At 44.9% G+C, this 19,316-nt stretch overlaps 1 protein-coding gene across 13 annotated transcripts in view; it reads left to right on the top strand.

Annotated features, from left to right (window-relative positions):
* EPHA5 (EPH receptor A5) overlaps positions 1-19,316 on the top strand; it is a 195,777-nt gene that overhangs the window by 103,460 nt on the left and 73,001 nt on the right. For 7 of the 13 annotated variants that reach the window (XM_075090578.1, XM_075090583.1, XM_075090579.1 and 4 more), the window contains exons 4-5: positions 2,833-2,988; positions 8,685-9,020. The exons of 4 other annotated variants lie outside the window; for them this stretch is intronic. In XM_075090578.1, coding sequence (XP_074946679.1) covers positions 2,833-2,988; positions 8,685-9,020 — 492 coding nt within the window. The remainder of the gene's footprint in view (positions 1-2,832; positions 2,989-8,684; positions 9,021-19,316) is intronic. 2 more of the 13 variants (XM_075090585.1, XM_075090584.1) reach the window with 1 other exon arrangement.

The raw sequence follows: 19,316 nt of genomic DNA, 5'->3' as shown, positions 1-19,316 counted from the left end.
CTGCACACCACCACTCACTGTGGTGATTCTTACATTAATTTTTATTTTCAATATTTTGCATTTATTTTTATTTTCTGTCCTCCCTTTTTTTTTTTTTTGTATATCCCATGTCCTGTCCCTGACTTCTTCCTTTCTAACCAAGAGTATTTGACTTAGATACGACAGCACGCTGCTTTGCTCGCTGTTTATTATGAGGACTCGTTGCAATCTTCAGTATAATTTAAAGCTCTTGAATGCTCCTCCTTACACCATTTGGATAGAAAAGGGGCTTGCCTGACCCACGGGAGCCTGCAGATTATACAAAAATTGGTCCAGTTCAGTTTCATTTCACATTTGTCATTAAAACATGGGTTATTGGCAGTGTACATCTGTTGGCTCAGTACTTATTCATGAAAACCAAGCATTCTCTTTGAGCTGAGCTACGTATCATACCGTCATTAACAAGCTGCATCTTGTTGAAAAGCTGTCAAGGAAAACTGACTTATTTTGCACTTGCTGCTTTGCACAAAATAGAAGCATGGTAAACTCTTGTGCTGTAATGATTTTCTGTCTGTCTTGATGGGACATAATGAGATAAATTCACGTTCCTTTTTGAAGGCTAATTACATCGAGTACACACTAGACGTGGGCTGCCCTCGTTACATGTTGCGCATTTTTGTGCTTTCATTTCCCCATCTCTATTGTCTGCATGTGCAAGTGAGTTTGATTTGGTGTTGAAATACAAATTGTTGGCTAGAGAGGAGCCATTTGGTGGTCTCTTCTCTCAGAAGACTCTCCAGAGGTTGTATAACAAGTCCTTGCTGTAGGTAGGGCAGCATTTGAAGGTGGCTGTGAAATAAATAAAAGAACTTAACTCTGTGCTAGAAACTGAGGAATGTGCCATAAAGCATGAGGGGAGCTTGCGGCAAGTCTGCTAACAGCCATCAAGAAAAAATTCAGCCCTAGGTCTGTTCACCAGTCCTGGTGTATGGCCACAGAGCAGATGAACTGCATCCTGCAGAGCTCACAGCCTAGGTATGGAGCCCTAGCTGGATGAAGAGCAGTTTTGGAAATTGGGTTTTTAAAACCTGTAAATCCCTCCAGTCCTACTAGTTGTTCTCTAGTTGTGTCTTGTGGGAAGAAAAGGGAGCTGGGAGAAGACGTGGGAGGGTGCCTCGTTCAGGGAGGTCAGCAGGAATGCTGGAGATGAGCATCCCCTAGAGTAGGATGGAGAGGCTGCAGGTGCATGACGGAGACATGGCAGCCTGTGGTGGGCTTGGGAACTGATTCAGGGTTGCATGGCACTTGCTGTGAGAGCCTCTTCGTCTGGGAAAGACTAAAGGGGCTTGGGGGACATCTATTGGATGCTCTTTGATCACACCCCTTTTGATGAATGAGTGATCTTCATCGGCAAAGAAGGATGTCTCTAGAAGTTAGGAGTTGGTATGCAAGTGTCTCACCTTTGGTGAAGAAGCTAGTGACGTAAAAGGGAAGATGTCAAGAGTTTCTCTAGTATTGCAGGAAGCAGAGCCAACTTGAGAGGCAGTTGTTGTAGTTGGTCCATCAGAGGAGAAGGGATTGCTAGTAAAAACCTGTACTTTATCTGCAGTGAAGATGGATTTTGTCATCACTGGCTGTGATTGGCTGGGACATTTGTGATAGGATAATATTAATGCTTTTGCTGTGAGCTCATTTTCTTTGCAAGCCAATTACAACTAGGGAAGTTTGAATGCAGATGGAAAGGCTCTGGGATTTCCAGGTAACTTCTGTAAGTCTGATAGCAGACCTGTGCTTTGTTGGTGTCATACCAGGCAGAATTATTTTGGAGCATCTCTGAAGGAAAAAAAGTACCAGCACTTTGGAGCTGCTTTAACATGTCTCCATGTCTCTGCTTTTTGAGACAAACAGAAGATCAGGTTTTCCTCCTTTTGCTAACAGTGGGTTTGTAATCCTGCATGTAGTGGTACGACTACAGGGCCAGCTGTTTTTATTCCTAAAGCTGGGGTGAATACATGCAAACCTGTGGCTGTCACTGCTCCTGGCCGTGTGTACCTGCAGGTGAAGTGCAGAGTGCTTTGCTTCGGTGAAAGAGCTCTTGTTTCAGGAGACTGGAAACAAGATATTACTGTATTTACTTCAAATTAGTAAAAAAAAAAAATAAAAAAATCCCAAGCTACCTTTAGCTATGCATTGTATTTGTGAGAACAAAAATAGCTCTCATATCAAGTCTTTGTGCCTCGTCATGCATATATATTGGAGCTGGAAGGAATATCTTGTACGGTGAGCATGCCTGGTTCAGGCTATACCCAGAGCAGTCTGTCTTACATGGAGCACTTTAAAGTTCATCACAGGTTTGCAGAGGAAAAGACCCTAGGGAAGTAGCCTTATCACAATGTTTTAAAGCTGTCAATCTTGAGATCTGCTCCACCACTGTGTTGCTATTTGTTTGCTGAGCCATTGATTTCTGGGTGTAGAACATCTTAAATGAAAACTGTGAGATGTATTTTACCTGTTTTTGTAAGACTGAATGAAAAAGAAAAAAAACCCAAACACAATAATGTTTTCTAAAGCAGAGCCCAAAAGCTCTAATGCCTTCAACAAGGAAAATAAATGCCCAGCAAAGGCAGATGCTAGGGGGAAAAAATCAACAGCTTCTCATTCTCTTTTCATGCAGATATTTAAGTATGCGCTGTCCGTTAGTGGCATAGACTGCTCTAAAATACGCAAACCAAATAGCTCGTGAGTGTTTGTCTGTTTTCTGGCTGAACATATGGGTTTTGTTTTTTTAAAAGGAAATGTGAAGAGACTAATTTTATGATGGGAGAGCTTAGCCTGTGGTTCTTCTTTTCACAGTCTGCAGACCTGGGTTCTTCAAAGCTTCACCCCACAGTCCATCCTGCAGCAAATGTCCCCCTCACAGCTACACGCTTGATGAAGCATCCACATCTTGCCTGTGTGAAGAACACTATTTTAGGAAGGAATCAGACCCACCTACAATGGCCTGTACAAGTAAGCATGTGCTTATAGGGTTGTTTTTAATCCTTTCAAGCTGTTCCTGTACTGTGACTAGACATTATGATCCTAATTAATGTGTTTTTGCAGGCTCTGGGCTGGAGTCTTGACTAGTCCTGACACACTTGCAATGTCACTGGCTTTGTCCACCGTACCCCTGGTTACACGAGAACAGACATTTCAAAGCCTTTTGCTTCAAAAGATGGCATTAAACCCAGGAAGTGTTTTTGTAACAGATGGATGCTCCATCTCTTGCTGTCCGCTCATGGTCGGACTCAGCCAGCAGCATGGCATTCAGACACCCACATCGGTGCGTGCGTGGGTACCCGTGTGGGGCATGCACACGGAGGAAATGATGGGTAGTGCTTGTCAGCGCTAGCCATGGGTAGAGTCTGCATGGTCCTGCTTAGTATCATCTCTTAGCTCATTTTTGGTGAACAAGCAGGGAGAGAGCCCTAACCTTCCAAGCCGCTGGGAGATGGTTCTTCTTCAGGGTAGGCTCAAAACTGCGATGGAAACTGCTTCTCCAAACCTGCAGCAAAAATGTGGAGCTTATCCCCTTGGTGTAGGAGGAGGGTAGTATAACAAGCAAATTGGGGTATTGGGACTCCAAGGTGGAGTCAGTGCAATCAGAATCACTAGTTTTGCCCTTTTCCTGCCATCTGTGAGCTATTCTTCCAGCTGTACCACGTTTCAGATACTTAGGGCCACAATTTGCATGCCCCCAGCTAGTCCCACTGAGTGTAGCACAGGCCACAAGTTTTTGCTGAGCTTGGTCTTTCATGTTCTGAATGTGATTTTTGCAGTGCAAAAGTGGTTAAAAAGGACGGAAGAGGACCTGAATTACTGGGGCAGGAGAAGGTAGAGCTTCCAAGGAAATTAAGTGATGGAGGAAAAAGTAGGTTTATGAGTCCATGCACACTCAGAGCCGCTGGGCAACAGTGCAGCAGTGGTTTCCACAGTTTCCTTCATCCCAGTGAATACAGATGTCCTTGTTAGCTTCCCAAGTTTTGTGCATCAAAAAGAGAAAGAAAAAGACTGTTTCTGTTGGAGAGATGCTCTTGCAAAGGAAATTGCCCTGGGCAGGTCTCTGCTTGCCCGCAGGAGGCATGCAGAGGAGAATCGGGGCCCTTGACCTCTGCGTTTGCTTTTCACCAGCCGAAGAAGGAGCGTGAAGCACGTGGCTGTTGGAAAGTGTGCTGCAGGGAAGGAGAAGACAGCCTTAGGCAGTGTGGCAGTAGCTGGTGCTGTAGAATCAAAGTGGTCTGGGGGGGTGAGTCATGCAAGCAGTTCTCAGTGTATTAAATAAATACGCCAGTGTCTTTTGGAGCGGTAGCTAGGGTGGGTTACAGCACGAAAAACTTTGATACCAGGGCTTCTTGATGTCCACTTCACCTTGGACTGACTTAAAAAACATAGATAAATGAGAGACAATGAGGTGCAGGATGGTGTTGGGAAATGGGAAGGGAGAGGAGTGCTCTGAGCTCTGAAAATGCACATAAATTCGGTGTTTCTGTGCAGGCAGAACCAAAGCCAGGGACTAGTACAGAACTATGCCAGACTGCTGGTGTCCACAGTGCCTCCTGCCCGTCCCTTCTCAGGATGGAGGGGTGTGCATCTGCTCTGTCCTGCTGGTGAATTAGCACAGGGAAGGAGCTGCCATCCCCGAGGAAGAGGTTTATGCATGCCTGTGACCTGAGCATAGGCCAGGATTTTCACAGAGGCACAAGCAAGCTTGGTGACCAGTTCATGTTAAAAATAAATCAAATTTGAGTGCCTGTCTCCCCCAGGTTTCTGATACAATTTGAATACTGTAGGTATCCTTTAGGCTGTAATTTCTGATTCTGCAAATACCATGGGATTTTCTTTTTATGTTTGTTTTGGGGTTTTTATGCCTTTTTTTTTTTAAGTTTGTTTGGGGGTTTTAATGTTTGGAAGTTTTTGGTTTTGTTTTTGTTTGTTTGTTTGTTTGTTTTGAAAGCTTACTAGAAGCTAGTTTAAAGTGCAGGCATGGTGCCTGAAGCTGTATTAGGATATGGCTTGGCAGGGTACTAAGTGCTTCTGGGGCAGGTGGGAGGTTTAATGCCAACCAAGGCAATGCTCAGCTTCTGTTGCACGCTGCAAACTCTGCTGCAACAGGTTGCAGGATCTCTGCTGGCATTCACACTTGCTACCCTGAAAGCAGAGTGGATCACCTGAACCTTCTCCATGTGTTCAGTCACCCTCACTTGCCCTATGCATCCTTTCTTGCGATTTTGTCCTAATCCAGCTATATTTGTGCTGAAGATGATGAGGAGGGCCCATGTGCTACCCCAGCTCAGCTGCACGGGTAGTAAATTTTGTCAGGGACAGTAAAGGCTAGGTAGTGACACTAACATTTTAAACCACTCCAATTAGATCTGGAAGTGAACATCTCATCGTGAGCTGGAACACAAGCGAGACAAACTTGAGTCGTGACTGGTAGGAAAATATTGCAAGTTTTTTTATGTTTTTATTATTTATTGCAGCAGAAGTTAAGAGTATCGATAGGATTTCCTGAACTTGAAATCTAGTTGTTTTAAAGAATACAGCAATATGTCTTTTCAGCTCTACACCTGCAAAGTCCCCTTGCCAGTCAGTATAGCTATAAAATCACATTTTCCTAATTTAAGCAAATGCTTTTCAGTCCCAAGCTGCACGAGTCTCCCCATCACCACCACCAGCATCACTAAAGAAAATTAGCTGCTGCACTGCTGTCAACTGCTCAGATAAGGTTGAGGGGAAACAAGTTTAATTTTTCCAGTTCCTTAAACATGTTTTTTAAGTAATGATTGGTAATTTTGAAATTAAGAGTGCTGTGATGCAGTCTGAAATAATTATTGTCCTCAGACGAAAAAAAATTGTTTGGTCCTGATGGGCATTTGAGAGGTCTTTTAATATTATTACATATCTTCCAGGAAATAGTTGCATTTTATTTCTTCTTAATTAAGTAATCCTAGCTTCAGGTCCTTGTACAACATCTCTTTAAAATGAAAACATAAAGTTACACCCTTTTTTTCCCCTCCCATCTCTGACAAGTAACCCTACTGCTGTTCAGAGCGTGTTGGGGAAATATTTTTAATAGTATGACGTATGGGACAAACTGAAGGTTTTATAGTATTTATTGTAATATTCTACTCGCAAAAAATTTAAAGTTAACTTTATTTTGTGTGTACATAGATATATTTGCATCTTGAGGGTAATTTATCTTTCAGGTTATATTTTTAAAATACATGCCTCAGCAAACAACAGGTTTGCTGTCCATTAAGGAAAATACCACTATCTTTCTCTTCAGAAAGTATTTGCCTCTGGTCAGTGAATTGTGGCGCAAAAGGGGTGAATCTTACCTGCTTAGGGTATAAAGTAGCAAATTAAAAAATATATTTAAAAAAATCAGTAAACTAATAACTTTGTCCTTGACAAAAGGAGGGTGGAAATTAAAACAGACCTTCTTAGCAGACCTAGGGCCTCCTCTTCCAAAGGTAAACCACTGTTTTATTCTCCCAGCTGTGATTTATCAAAGTTTTACCCAAGTGCAGTTTCAGGATTCTTCAAGTAGGTCTTGTTAGATATCTGTAGACTACTAAAGACCTTTCTCTGAGTCCCTGTGAGAATTCTATTTTTATAGGTTAAGAAGTCCCACTAGTTTCAAAGCAATTCCGCTGTTAAGCCTTCGAAAAAAGCAGCTGACTCTTCTGTACAAAGCAAGTAAAAACATCTGGTGACTTTACAAAAGTAATAATTTATCCCCCATTAAAGACACGATGTCCAGTAGCTGTTTCTTGTGCCCGGGTTCTTTATTTTTTCCTAGAGTACTGGTAGCAGTAAAAGGGCATTCATCCAGTAGAAGGAAAAATAGGGCTATTTAACCAGTAAAAAACATATAAAAAAACCCTGAGTGCAATATATATAACTCCACACAGCTCCAGAGATAAATTTCATAGTTTCCATTATATCAGTATGAGTATGATGGTGCAGAAAATAATCCTGACTTGGGCTGTACCCAAGTGTCATTAGCTAAGTAGTGCTGAGTCCCCGCAGCACGGATTGTGAGCGGCTTGCTCGCCATTTGTAGTGATCTGAAGTGATCACAGAACAAAACAAAGCTGATCTGCTGTTTCCTAAACTAATTTAGCTTTTGTCTTCGACTGCTTTTCCCCTGAAGAAAAAAATATATCAGGATTATTTATTTCGTCTGGCAGTGAGTTTCTTATTGAATCAGAACAGCTTGAGCTGAAATCATGACAGTGTTTTATCAGTGTTACCAATTTAAAGACTTAAAAAGGGGAATAGGAAAGGGAAATAGAGGAAAATGCTTCTGGTTTATAAGGTAATTTCATTTTTGCAACACTGCCTGTTTTAAATAACGAATCAAGTTTAATTATCACAACAAAACAAGAAGCTGACAGCCTGAGACAGGCTATTAAATTCATATGGATCTCTAGCTGGTGAAGCTACTGTCGGGCTCTTTTCAAGGAACTGCTCATGGGTTTTGACAACTTCATTCAAACCAAAGGCGAGTGTGTTGCCTTCCCTCCTCTACCTCCCTTGGAAAAATCCCCATCTTTGCTATATAGCTTCTGGTGGTGTCGTGACTAAAATCCATCTGGGCTTGCTTTGATAAATTTCCCCTTTCTTCCTCGTGCATTAGCTTTCCTTGAGTATATAAAGTGTGGATCTGTTGCATGAGACTGCTGATTGTCCTTTCACATTGTCTTCAGGGTGTATCTGCAGCTTGCCCTTCATCTCCAACACAAGCCTGTTAAAAACAAAAAGCTTGCAGCACCTTCTGGAAGTAAGCAGTCTTGAAGATGTCTCCAGGTGGGCTTTGGTTGCCCAGCCGTGGCCTTTTTCAGCAGGATGAAGGAAAGCAGCTTGCGTTTTGCAGGAGCTCTGGTACCTCTGCAGCAGCTGTCCTCCTTGGATAGCTTTGCCAGTGCCATGCTGACATCCTGAGCAGGGAGGCTTGGCAAAATAAGCAAGCGCAGTGTGGCTAACCAACCGTGCTAGAGCTTGGCAGGGACCGAGAAGGCTGCTGTTGAGTAGCCAGATACAGCTGTGTTTCCAGTGGCCTGTGTAGATCACCATCTGCTTTGGGCTACACTGAGCGTCTCACTTAGGTGTGATTTGGATTCCCAAGCTTAGGTTTCACTGTTGCCAAATAGCTGATGGGGAGAGGCAGGGACACACAGAGGAAAGATTTGGCGCCTGGGCTGAGTACCCCTAGTAGTGTGAATACCCCAGTGTGTGTCTTTTTTTAGGACCTAGGCCTAGTAGTATAGGCACAGTGGGGCGAGGGGGGAATCTTTCCCCTGGTGAAGCCAACAGTGACTTGGGCAGAGCAAAGATTTGCAGCTGTCTTCTCAGGAAGAGCAAAGAGAGCACCAGAGGCAATGCCCTGGGGTGTAGTGCTCCTCTTGTTGGGTTTGAGCCAGCCTCTTGTCTTGTCTTCCCATGCAGGTGGCTGCATCCCAACACAGACCTCTTGAGGTGAGGTGGGAGCACTCAAAACAAATTCCCATTTTCCCAGTTCTTCAGGTGCTGCTGCAAATGGTTGCCATGTACTTTTTGGCACATGAGCAACAGGGCATCTCTTTTCAGCCTAGAGAGTAGTAGAGAGCAGGATGACTGATAATACTGTTTTTACCATGTGTTTTTCTCACTTTACAAACCAGGACCCCCCTCTGCTCCTCGGAGTGCCATCTCAAATGTTAACGAGACTAGTGTCTTTCTGGAATGGATTCCCCCTGCTGATACTGGTGGAAGGAAAGATGTGTCTTATTATATTGCATGCAAGAAGTGCAACTCACACTCAGGTCTGTGTGAGTCGTGTGGCGGTCATGTCAGGTACCTCCCCCAGCAAACCGGCCTGAAAAACACCTCTGTCATGATGGTGGATCTGCTTGCTCATACAAACTATACCTTTGAAATTGAGGCAGTGAATGGAGTGTCCGACCAGAACCCTGGAGCCCGGCAGTTTGTGTCTGTAAATGTAACCACAAACCAGGCAGGTAAGTGGATCTTCAACCTGGGGAAATGTCTGGGGTGGGAGCCCAAGCCAGTCAGACCCGGTGCAGACCTCCCTTTGAAATGGGTGGAAGTCCCCAGCATGGAGGGCTGGACTGTGGCCTCTTCTGATATGTGGGGGCGGGGGGTGGGGGTGGTTGTGTCTCATAGGTTATAATTACTGCAGTCTTCAACATGTTTCCTTCCAGCAGGACACACTTTTAGGATTTGTGGCTTTTTCCTTTTACACTAAGCTACTCTGAGATCCCTCCACTTCCGGGCATTTTAGTGTATCCATCCACTAAGCCAGAAAGAAAACAGTTGCCTCTTCTGTTGGGAAAGGGAAATTTCTAAGAGTTCATTTCAGTTCCCAATGCTAATGATTAAAACGTCCTTAACTTTGCAAACAGTTACCCTAAGAAAATTGTTCTGAGTGATTGTAGGAAATCGAATCCTTCTTCTGCACTGTGATGCTAAAGTGACTGGACTCAGGCTGGTAAGATATGGTACATTGTCACTGCTTCTCCAACAAGTATGTCATTACATACTGTTTCCATCTTGGTTTTGCACTATACAGGCAGAGATCACGTAGACTGGTTTGTTCCTCTGTCCAGGGCTCAGATCTGTCTGCCCTTCCTTTGCCCAGCAGTTGAGAAGAGCTGTCTCCTTGGATGCAGGCAGGGAGTTGCTCTTGTCCCCTGTCATTTGGAGGTGTGATGGGAGGCAAAAACATGATTACATCGCTTCCATGCGCATCAGCACACCAGGCACATCAAATGGCTTCTGTAAGCCCCAGAGACCTTTCTACCCTTATTCTCTTGTCCCCTATGCTCTGTGTTTTACAGTCTCTCCCTTTGCCTGACTTGCTTCCTGCCATTTAGTTCAGGACTCCCCAGTGGCACTTCTCTATTGTGGAATCCTTCTAGGAATGTGAACCAGCGGCATTTGGGACCGTGAGGACTGTGCTGCCAGGTCACTGGAGCCACCCCTTACCTTCTCCTTACAGACAAAGCTTAGCCAGAAAACTCGGTGCGGCATGCAGCATAACAGCTAGATGGAGATTGGCAGATCCTCACTATGGAGCGGAAAAATGCATGATGGAGCAGGGCTGCATTTCATTCCTGCTACCCAGGTGTACATGCGCGGGCTTGGCAGCCAGCAGCAAGAGAGTGCAATTGCATTGCACTTCATCAGATACCTGTCTTGGTAATTAGGCTGGAGTACTGAGGTGTGGACAAACCGTTCGGACGTATCTCAAGGAGAGGAAATAAAGGCATGCTGGGATTGCTGCTGATGGATGTGACAGGAAAGCTGGAGGAACATCAGTGGATGGCAGTATGACACCTGTTGAAGGCACCTGTTTAATGCAGATCAGTGGGTGTCACGGTCCTAATGCTGTTTACTGTTTTCCCTTTGTGAAGGCTGCTGCCAGTAACTCTGCTGTTGGAAAAAAACATATTTTCTTGTTAGTGGGTTTGCATTAGTATTTCATTGCTGGCATTGGATTTTCCCTGATGTGCCGAGTTAAATCCCCATAAACCTCAGTAAATGTAGCTGCATGAGGGGAGATGATACATTGCTGATCCATGCAGACTGTGAGGAAATGGTCCTGGTTTGCGAGTTACGTCCCAAATTCCCCATAGTTGCAGCAGAATTTATCCATATAGCTGCCTTCCTGTGCATCAGGCCAAGAATAACCCCCTTGCAGAGTTATCACCTCCAGCCTTATATTGAAAGGTCCGTTATAGGAAATGCTAGATCTGTGACGAATGTGGCTCATGCTAAGGACAAGTGGGGAGGTGTAGCTTCCAGTTCAGTCCCACTGTTTACCCCGGTGGAGCCGCAGTCAAGGGAGATGCTAATGGATCAAGCCATGTTTAATTCACTGTGTGGTGTTGGAAGTGCATCTGTGTGCTCTCATGTGTGATTCAACAGGAGGTTGAATTTACCTCTGTCCAAAGCAAGGAGCAGTGACTGTATTTTGTTGTCTCTGGCTGGCCCCACCACTGATTCAGGAGGAGAACCAGGCCCATCTGCTGGAGCTGTAGCATCAAACACGCTTCCCACTAATGTGCTTTTTCAGCACTCCCAGGGGTAATCATCAGTTTGTCCATGCCAGAAATAAAGCAGCCATAGAGGGAGGCTTTGCAAATCAGACTAGCTGCCAAGCATGGTAGCACCTTGGCTACCATTCTTAAGGTGCCTCCAAAACACTGTCCTTTGAGGCAAGCAATGGGGGTGTGCAGGTGGAGTGGTCTGTACCTGGCCATGCCCAAAGATGCTGGATCTCTCTGAAAAGTCCTCTCTCAAATAGGAGCAGGCAGGGCATATGGGCCTTCACGGAGTCTTAGCTCACTCATCTTTCCCTGAAATTACCACCAAGAGATGAAGCCCTGGTGCCTCATCCTTTCCCTTATACAGGTTTTCTGATGGTATGATTATATTTCATGTAGGCTGGTGTAACAAAGTTGAGTCACTAAAGGTAGTGACACGAGGCCAATTGCAGCAGTAGGAGAAATCCTGCTACAAGAACTGCTGGCTGCAGAAAATGAAAAAATTGCATGCTGTGGGGTAAGTCTTGCTGCTGGAGTCCCACTGGCAGGTACTCACTGTAGAGAAATGCTAAGGTCTGTTTTGTTGGTTTGGTTTTTGTCCATCCCAAAAAGACCATGCTAATTTCAGGACTGCAGAGAATGCACAGGCAGCAGGGTGTTGGGTGTTCCACCTCTTCTGTGCATGGGAGCTCCTGGCAGCAGAAACTATCTCAGGTTTGGGCTCTTGAAGGGATTGCTTCCTGAAAAAAATGTTGTTTTTCTGCAAAGTAATTTGTCCTCCTTCCTCTCTCCCCAGTTTAAAATAATGAGAAAAGCAATTGGCACCGGCAATCAGTCTGGCATTTTCAGACTGATGTAATTTTCCTCTGAACTTTTGAAATCAGATTTGGAAATACAGCAGGGAAACAGTAACGTTTTGTGCACAAGAGGAGGCAGATCAGTTAGTCTCAGCTGGTGACCCCAGCATGCTTCTGCTCCCCGAGTCTTTGGGGACCTGATGGTACTTGGTATGGGACCAGTCCACACGGGTGCAGTGCTCTTAGGCTCTGGATACAGGACTACTTCCCCTGTCACCTTCTTGCAATCCCCAAACCTCTGTTGTTTCTGTGGGATTTTGCAGATGTTTTCTGCTGGAAAACATGTATCTAGAAAGGGTTAGTAATGACACAAGCCGGGGAGGTGCAAAGTGCACTGGCCTCCATCATGACTACCCTAGGGCTGCTGCAGGCAAACAGAGGACCTTATTCCCTTTGTAGGCGTATGGGTTGGCCAAAGCATGGTTCTCCCCTATGGGGTTGCTGCAAAGTATATGCCCAAGAGATTTCCCAGCACAGATGGCAGGGAGCCACCTGTAATGCACTCTCACAGCGCATTAAAAAGTGTGCCTCATGCACACGGGCAGGAGCCCAGTGAATAATTCATAAGTGGCAATGATAGGATTGAGTTAGCCATCCGTATCTTGTTCATGGTTTTGCTCAAGTTTTTATATTTTTGAAACTGCCACCTAATGCCCCTTTTTAGACAATTTCCAGAGAGCAGTCTGTGTGTGTGGCTAATATTGAAGTTTGCTTTTCAGATGACAACCGCGTGATGGTGTTTTTCTCAGCGATTTCACCAAGCTGGATGATTAAGTAACACTGTCACTCTAGACAGAGATGTGCACCTCCCTTGAGGTCTTTCGTCTTATCTGCCCTGTATACAGAAAGCACCTACCATGACGTCTTGGTCAGAGACGTGTGTCTCATAATGGGTCCACAGGGAGCAAGCAGTTGTGATTCATGGTTGCCTGTGCTCCCGTTGTATCATCACAGGGAGTACACTGGGAAGGCACAATGTTTAAAGCCTTTCTAGGCTTAAAACCTGCCAAGAGTATTCACTTTAAGCCAGCCTAAACAGCCGAGCAATTTTCTTTGCTTTTTGTTTCCAGCATCTCCCATGCTGGGCATGGCTTCAGGCATGGAGCTAGCCTGGAGATGGGTGTGTGAGAGTGGAGTGGTTCTCCTGCTGGCATCCCAAATGCCACGGACTCAACTCCCTTACACTTAAAGACCTTCCCTGTGTGTGTTTTCAGATAAGTCCCCTGCCTGTTTTCTGTTTGAAAAGTCAGAAGTCAGCATTCAATCCCCTTCTGTGACCAGTATGATATTTTCCAGTCTTTTGGGGGAGAAGGGGAAGAAAGATCTGGATGTGCTTGCTCATAGAGGAGGGGTTAAGGTGTCTAATGCCTCAAGGAGCCTACATGCCTGAGGCCAAACCAGAGATACAAGTTGTATCGTGTGGTGCAGCAAAGCTATTTAAGCAAAGGTGTTGGAAGATGGGACCTAGCAACCCATACTGCTGCCTGGGAGGCATGGCTGCGTTCTTGCTTGACCAATAAAATCACTAGGTGCTTGGAGCAGCTGGAAAGCTCATTGAGCAGGGAGGTGGGCTGAGACCTGTGATTCTCACTCTAACTGTGCAGGCTGGGATGCTGTGGGATGGTGGGCAGAGCAAGGGAGAAGGTGTTTTCCTTAGCACTTGGGATGTACCAGTCTTTGAAAAGCAGCCAAGGGCAATTCGGAAAGGGAAACCTGCAACGTAGGGCTTGTTGCAATCGTCTGTCAGCAGCTGCCTGCTCTTGAAACTGATAGACTGCAGCCCTACACAGTCGGGCAAGAAAACATCAGAAAATGAGGCGAGAAGATGACTGTGCAGGTTTTCAGAGGTTGCCTTTGGGAATGGACCAGTTCAAGTCCTGTAGGGTTCAAGGTCTGTTTCTTGCAGCTTTAAAGTCTCACAGGCTTGTTTGATTTGGCTTGGGGAGTGGAGCAGCTTGCTTATTTTCTTTAGGAATAACAAAAAATTTCTAAAAGGATGCTCCAGTAGATGCAGCATGTAGCATGCATCTCACATGAGAAGCAAGACTGGTTTTGCAGCTCTACTTTACAACCAGAACTGCTGACTTAGGGACTGCAAAATCTTAAGCAGATGCTTACCTTTGGAAAACTCCCTTTCCGCAGCCGGGGTGGTGAGCAGGGCTTGCTTGTTGTGATGATTTTGGCTGGGGTAGAGTTTACTTTTTCATCATAGCAAGTATAAGGCTGTTTTGGATTTGTGCTGAAAACAGTGTTGATAATACAGGGATCTTTTAGTTACAGCTGAGCAGCACTTACACAGAGCCAAGGCCTCTTCTGCCCCTCACCCCACCCAACCAGCGAGCAGGCTGGGGGTGCACAAGGAGCTGGGAGGGGGCACAGCCGGGACAGCTGGCCCCAGCTGACCAAAGGGACATCCCACACCATATGGCGTCATGCTCAGCATATACAGCTGGGGGAAGAAGGAGGAAGGGGGAGACATTTGGAGTGATGGCATTTGTCTTCCCAAGTAACATTACGCATGATGGAGCCCTGCTTTCCTGGAGATGGCTGAACACCTGCCTGCCCATGGGAAGCAGCGAATGAATTCCTTGTTTTGCTTTGCTTCCGTGCGCAGCTCTTGCTTTACCTGTTAAACTGTCTTTATCTCAACCCACAAGTTTTCTCACTTTATCCTTCTGATTCTCTCCCTCACCCCACCATAGGCGAGTGGGCAAGCGGCTGTGTGGGGCTTAGTTGCCAGCTGGGGTTACACGGTAACACCTGTAAATGTGCGCTGTAACAGTGCTTGATCCACTGAGCTGCATCATCTTCCCATCAATGGTCAGTAGTGGACACCATAGAAGGGGTATGAGCGTGAGGCAGACACGTAGTGATGCTTCCTTAGATTAGTGATGCTTCCTTAGAGTGCTCTCCAACCTCCGGGGACAACCTCTTTGTGCTTTATAGCCGTTAATGGACTTTTCTGCCATGAATTTTTCTAATCATTTTATGAACTCTGAGAAAATTTTAGCAGCTGCAGGCAATCCTATATGAATTCAGTATGTCTGATAGTTTAAGTTGTGCTTTAGCTTCGTGTTGGTCAGAGAGGAGCTATTAGTATAAATAGAGGTATAAAGAGAGGGTTTAAGGCTTGCAATTGCCCATCTATTTGGAAAGCACTGTCATTTAGAGAGGGTGCACTAGCTTCCAGTGCATTAACACAGGTATTGCAACATTTAACCTAGAACGATGTACTCTTAAAAGCAGTGTTATCTTCCATACCAGAATGGGCCAATACAGGTGTATTTTAATAAGTAGAGGTAAACTAGTACTGCCTCGAATGCCATGGTCTCCATTTAATCCTGAGTGCACTCTGCACAGTGGCATGTGGCAGCAGGGCTGCGCCTTGTGGCAGGACCCTTCTGCTGACTGTGAACGCCCTTCGTGCCCAGGGAGATGTGAAGATCGGTACTGAGCTGCCAGTGAGGGTTCAGGCAGGAGGAGAGAATAATTTCATTTGTGAAGTCCCATGCATATATGTTAGTAATCAGCTTTAAGAAGGATTTTGCTTCATTTTTGAAGTGTGGTCACATGTAATCAGAGAATGCAATCGTAGGTAGTTAAAACATGCTGGCAGAGCAAAGTAAAACCTGAAAGCCAGTGTTGCACAAAAGGTTTATTGTTTTAATTATTTTTTTTTGTGACGGCTGTATTTATTCTGAATGCAAAGTCTTCATCCACCATCCTATTCCAGAGTCATGAGTTCACCCAGCCCAGATGGCTGGGTGTCTGCTACCAAATGAATTATGGATCAGCTGAATGTTTTACAGTTTTATTTATAACTCCCCAGTTGGTAATTGCTACTTTCTCATAGTTTGTTAGAAGTCTTTTTATTGTACTTGGAGTATTAGAAATACATGCTTGAGTATTGAAAGGATTCTTTCAAATATGAAAAATAAATTCCCAAATTTACAATATGACTTATAGTAAGAGGTCATTATTCTTGAAGTATGTGAGACAACCCCATTGTTGATATATGAGGACGCTAAAAGATTAAATAAAAAGCCGTTTCCTGCATCTACAGACGGACCTTTCAATTTTGACATGAAATTAAAACATTTTATTTATAGATGAAAATAAAAATAGTAAGAAATAGTCGTCTTCATCCACCCTTGTCCTAAAAAAGGGAAGGAGGAAGGCACTGAAGTTCTCCTGATGAGATTCCACCAATGACATCTGTTGTGTGCTGTGCAGTAGGGTGCCGGTTTTGCTATCTCCCAGTGGCAGCGAGACAAATATCTTTACAGTAAAGTGATTAGTCTCCTTCAAAGCATGCTACTTGTGAGGCAGTTGCATGAGCTACGAAACGCAAATGCCAGGTTACACCTGGGGAAAATTTATCCATGGACTGGACCCGGATGATGCCATGCAGCTGGGTACGAGGGGGCAAGAGCTGCCCAAAATACCCCGCTTGAGTTGCTGCAGCTAGCAGGGCAGACGCTGATTTCTCCGTAACATCCTGGAGCCGCTTGGATCACCACCAGCAACACAGCCTCGGGCTAGGGGTAAAGGGGCAGAGGCTGGGCAGCCTGAGACTAGATTTTGAGAGGTATATGAGGAGCAAATATTGAGATTTTTCCAAAAAGTATAGAGCAGGCTGTGCTGCGATCAGATGTGGTAAGAGCTTCACAAGGTCAGAGCTGTAAGAAATGTGTGTTTTTGCAGAGCACCACTGATGTTACAGTGCAAGAGTGATAGTGCTGGTTTAAAATTTTATTTCCCATTTTGCTGGCATATTTTTAAAGGATTGCCAAGTAATCTTATATTAATTTAATTCTAATCACCTTAAAAGACAGACTTTGGGTCCAAGGAGTTCTCTTTGTATTGTGCTGAGCACAGTACTTGGCAGAGAGCAAAAGTAAAACATCTAAAATGGTTTCACTGCCCAGATTACATCAATGTATAGATTTCTTTTTTTTTCCATGAATGCAGCTTCTGAATTTTTCTGCTAATAAAATCCTATTCAGCTCTTTAGTCTCAGTCTGCAAGCTGATGATTCTTTTGTCTGATATGTTATTTCTCTGATTTTAGCATTAAAAGTACATTACATTTTTAACACTGCATAGTTGATACCTCTGAAAGTGCTCTTAAGACACTAGGACTCAAAAATAGCAAAAAAAGAATGTAAAAATACTTCCAGTGCTGTTAGAGAAGTAGCAGAGGCCTCATAGGCATTTAATAAATGTCCCACTTGCTCTCTGGCTGCGGCTTCTTTGCTGTACGAAGTAAGCTCTTTATAGTAATCTCCGTGTAAAGTTAAATACGACAGTGGAGGAGCCAGAGTAGTTTGAAACACTTGTGTTTCAGTAATTGTGCATTGAGTGAGCTGTGCTACAGAAATGCCGCTCAGGGTATAGCAACTTCACGGGGCATTTCTCATTTCCCACGCAACTATTGTGCTGATAAAATGAAGGTGAACGAGCTTGAAGGTGTAAGTACGCACATGGCAGTGTGTGTATGTCTGTGTCTGTAGGAACATGCAGGACACATGGGGCATAAGACAGAGGTTACCCGCCCTTGTTTTACATGGATATCTGGGACAGCTTTGTAAAGCTCACACGGTTCAGATGCCTTATGCTCTTGCTGCCCTCATACCAAATTGCATGCTAGCTGGGCCAACATTCAGAGAGGGTGTCTCCCTGTGCTGCAAGGCCACCCGACAATTTTCTGGCCCTATTTTCCTCCTGCCTGCTTTCTTTTGTCTTGAGCCCTACCCCTCCTTAATATGCAGTTTGTAATTTATCTATTTATTTGTTCACTTGGCCAGATTTTTTTCCCCTCGGTTGTCGATTCATCTGGTGTCTGCGCCCATGGAGCAGGCTGGCTTCTGCATCTTGGGAAGGATTTTGTTGTATCTAAACTGAGCTCCAGCTCGCAATGTGCATGAATTACAGATGCCCAATTAGTATTTTACAGCATCAGGCTGAAATGCTTTTCTCCCCTGGATTGCTTGTTACTGGAGAGGTATGTTTCAGTGAGACTTGGAAGGTTTCTCCACATCTTCTACTGTGGTTGCTATTACAGTGCACTTCAACAGCAAACCCCTTGCTCATTCCTCAAAAGACATCTGAAATGTTACTTCTGGCACGTTTATTTCTTGCAAAGGGTTAATGTAATAGCAGTAATAGGGCTGGCTAGTGCTTTATCCCAGCTTACTGTCCCTGCTCTCCTTGCCGTGAGGGGACGGGACTGGAGAGAGCTCTACCTGGAGAGCCAAGAGCAGTGCCAAGGTGACAGACAGCCCAGCAATAAACTGTATTTCCTCCACAGCAGCTGGGCCAAAGTTCAGCTACATGCAAATACTACGAAAAGCCTCAGGAGTTGGAAGGCTTTAATTATAATGCACTTCAGATGTGCTCATTTGCCAGCATGGTGGAATGCTTTCTGCATCTCCTGGTCCTGGAGGAACAGTCCTGATCAAAGCGAGTAACTAATGGGATTTCCAGCTAGATCAGTACAATAGAAATCACCAGAAGAAAAGCGTTATTTATTTGCCTGCTTCAGGCTTGATAATTTTTAAGAATGCAGGGACTGATCAAAAGGCCCTGTACAAACTGATGCAGGACACCCACTGGTTGTGGTGGCACTCGGCAAGGGTTTTTCTGCTGCAATGCAGCAAACGGGGGCAATGCATTGGTCTTTGCTGAGAGGTGCCGAACATGCTGGCCTGATACTGTAAGCACAGAGAGAAAGAGATGAAGATGCCTCAAAAACAAATTTGCAGAATTAGGTGGAAAATGCCAGTGGAGGGCACCAGCGCCTGCTCACTGCCTTCCCGGGAATACACATCGTACTTGCCCACCATGCTTCTGCATCCTGCTGTGTAAAACTTGTGCTTCTTTGCTCTGTGCCCCTAAATGCGATGAAAGGAAGCAATGTTAAATCAGTTAAAAGCCGAAAACTGGGCTTGCCCTCCCTCCTTCAATTTGCAAGGCTTTATGGGACCATGTATGCAATTCCTTCATAGCTTCTTCCCAACTTTCTGCAATCTGCCTCAATCCAAGGAGAGAAAGTGGTACTCAGCCAAGTAGATTGTTAATTGTACTGTCTCCTGATTTGTCTTTCACACAGTTCAGCACTAGTGTGGCTTATTACAGGGCACTGACCTGCACTGCACCATTAGCCTGTCATCTCCAGGGCTCTGCCTTCCCCGCGATGGGTTCCTGCCTTGGATCATTAAACCACGCAGCATCGTGGTTCTGCCTTGTTCTCCTGAGGGGTGGCACCAAGAGTGTGAAATCGCTCGCTGACCTTGCCAGAGACTTAGGGTGTGAGCTTCTAAGTGCCTGTCCATGCAAGGATGGTTTCCACAGAGAGGTGCTCTCACCTAGTTCGGTAAACAGAAGACTAT

Source organism: Phalacrocorax aristotelis, chromosome 4 (genome assembly GCF_949628215.1).
Source record: "Phalacrocorax aristotelis chromosome 4, bGulAri2.1, whole genome shotgun sequence".
Classification (NCBI taxonomy): domain Eukaryota; kingdom Metazoa; phylum Chordata; class Aves; order Suliformes; family Phalacrocoracidae; genus Phalacrocorax; species Phalacrocorax aristotelis.
The sequence above is the reverse complement of the archived record's forward strand: the minus strand, read 5'-3'. Positions and strand labels throughout refer to the sequence as shown.